Here is a 1,513-nt window from a genome sequence, read left to right as displayed (position 1 = left end):
ATTGAATGAACTTTGGGAGAGAGCATCAGCCGTTTGGTATGCAATAACAGCAGAGGAGTGCTAAAAATATATAAGCACTATGCATAGGAGATGTCAAGCTGTCATAGACGCAAATGGAGGATACATTGACTTTGATATATTAAATAAAGACAGTTTTCTCTGACATAAATATACGCGAGCAAAACCGTACCAATGCACTACCTATTTTCATCACCCTCTCATTCCTTATATGTTGGCGATATGGCTATCATTAGCATAGCATCTTGTAGCGCAGAACCGTAGCTTTCATTTGATATACAGCAAGGGCCTGTTCTATGCAAATGTGGCGGACGTAGCGATCGTTAAAGCTAAAATATGGAAACATTGGTACGGTTTTGCTCACCAGTGTATAACGAAACAGATAAGAGCATCGCTGATTTTCAACACGATAACGATCCCAAGCACCAGCCCAAATCTACAGAAGCATGGCTGACAATAGAAAGTGTAAGATGTATAGTAGATTGGCCAAGTCAAAGTTCCGATCGAGATCCAGTACAGCATGTTCGGCGACATTAAAGGCTTAAGTGTAACCCTCACAAGGCAGCCATTGGCAAAGGTTAAGAACTCTGGAAAAAGCTATATAGAGAAAGGAACCCTTTCTGTATGGATGATCTTAGAAGGTGCATCGACAGTATGTTGTCACAAAAGACGTCAGTTACTAAGGTAAACAGCGGATCAATGTAGTATTAACAAATGGGATAGCTTTTTGCCGATCTCGGTAGCCTTATTGTTCACCTACCAGCTATTAATTTTCCAGCGTACTCAACGCAAAATAAAAGTCAACCGTTTCAAAGAATTCTGCTTACATACGATGTATTGTGTTAAGGTTGTCGGGCGTTAAAATTTCATATATAGAAACCTTTGTGAAAAAATGCGAGATTCTGAAAAACGTTGTCCAGGTTTTTGTAACTACAGTAGTTATACAGTGGGTGAAAAAACTCTAAACACGCAAGCAGATTTTTCGGTTTTTTAAGCACTGCATCACCATTTCGTCACGCAGAAGGCTCAAACTTTAAGCAAAGAACCTTATTATCGTTTACAGCAATGTGTATAAATTTAAGACTCCGAAATTACGTGTACCCGTAGCAATCAATGTTCAAAGTCAGACGGTCGGTTTTTAGAGTTTCTTCACTGCAACATATTTATTAAAAAATGAAATTAATAACGGGTTGAGCCACCACTGGCGTCAATAACTGCTTTAATACGGTCAGGCATACTATCAATGTACTTTCTACAATTGTCTTTTGTGAAAGAGTTCCATTCCTTTTCTACTCTTTCCCACAATTCATGGACCCCTTTAGCTTTGGTATCATACTTGGAAAGTTTGAGCTTTAGATGATGCCACAAGTGCTCAATAGGATTCAAATCTGGGATTTGAGCAGGCCAGTCGTCAATGTATTGTACATTATTGTCCTTGAGCCACTTTATGGTAGATTTTGAGCGATGCTTAGGGTCTCCGTCATGCTGAAAGTAC

The 1,513-nt window shown here is 39.3% G+C and overlaps 1 protein-coding gene across 1 annotated transcript; it reads right to left on the bottom strand.

Annotated features, from left to right (window-relative positions):
* Positions 1-1,197: 1,197 nt before the first annotated feature.
* On the bottom strand, positions 1,198-1,509 carry RHIMIDRAFT_209616 (uncharacterized protein; the record flags this gene model as incomplete). The annotated part of the gene is made up of 1 exon (XM_023607153.1): positions 1,198-1,509. A coding segment is annotated over one exon (312 nt), but the record flags the coding sequence as incomplete, so codon positions are not given.
* Positions 1,510-1,513: the final 4 nt, after the last annotated feature.

Source organism: Rhizopus microsporus (genome assembly GCF_002708625.1).
Source record: "Rhizopus microsporus ATCC 52813 unplaced genomic scaffold scaffold_53, whole genome shotgun sequence".
NCBI classification, from domain to species: domain Eukaryota; kingdom Fungi; phylum Mucoromycota; class Mucoromycetes; order Mucorales; family Rhizopodaceae; genus Rhizopus; species Rhizopus microsporus.
The sequence above is the reverse complement of the archived record's forward strand: the minus strand, read 5'-3'. Positions and strand labels throughout refer to the sequence as shown.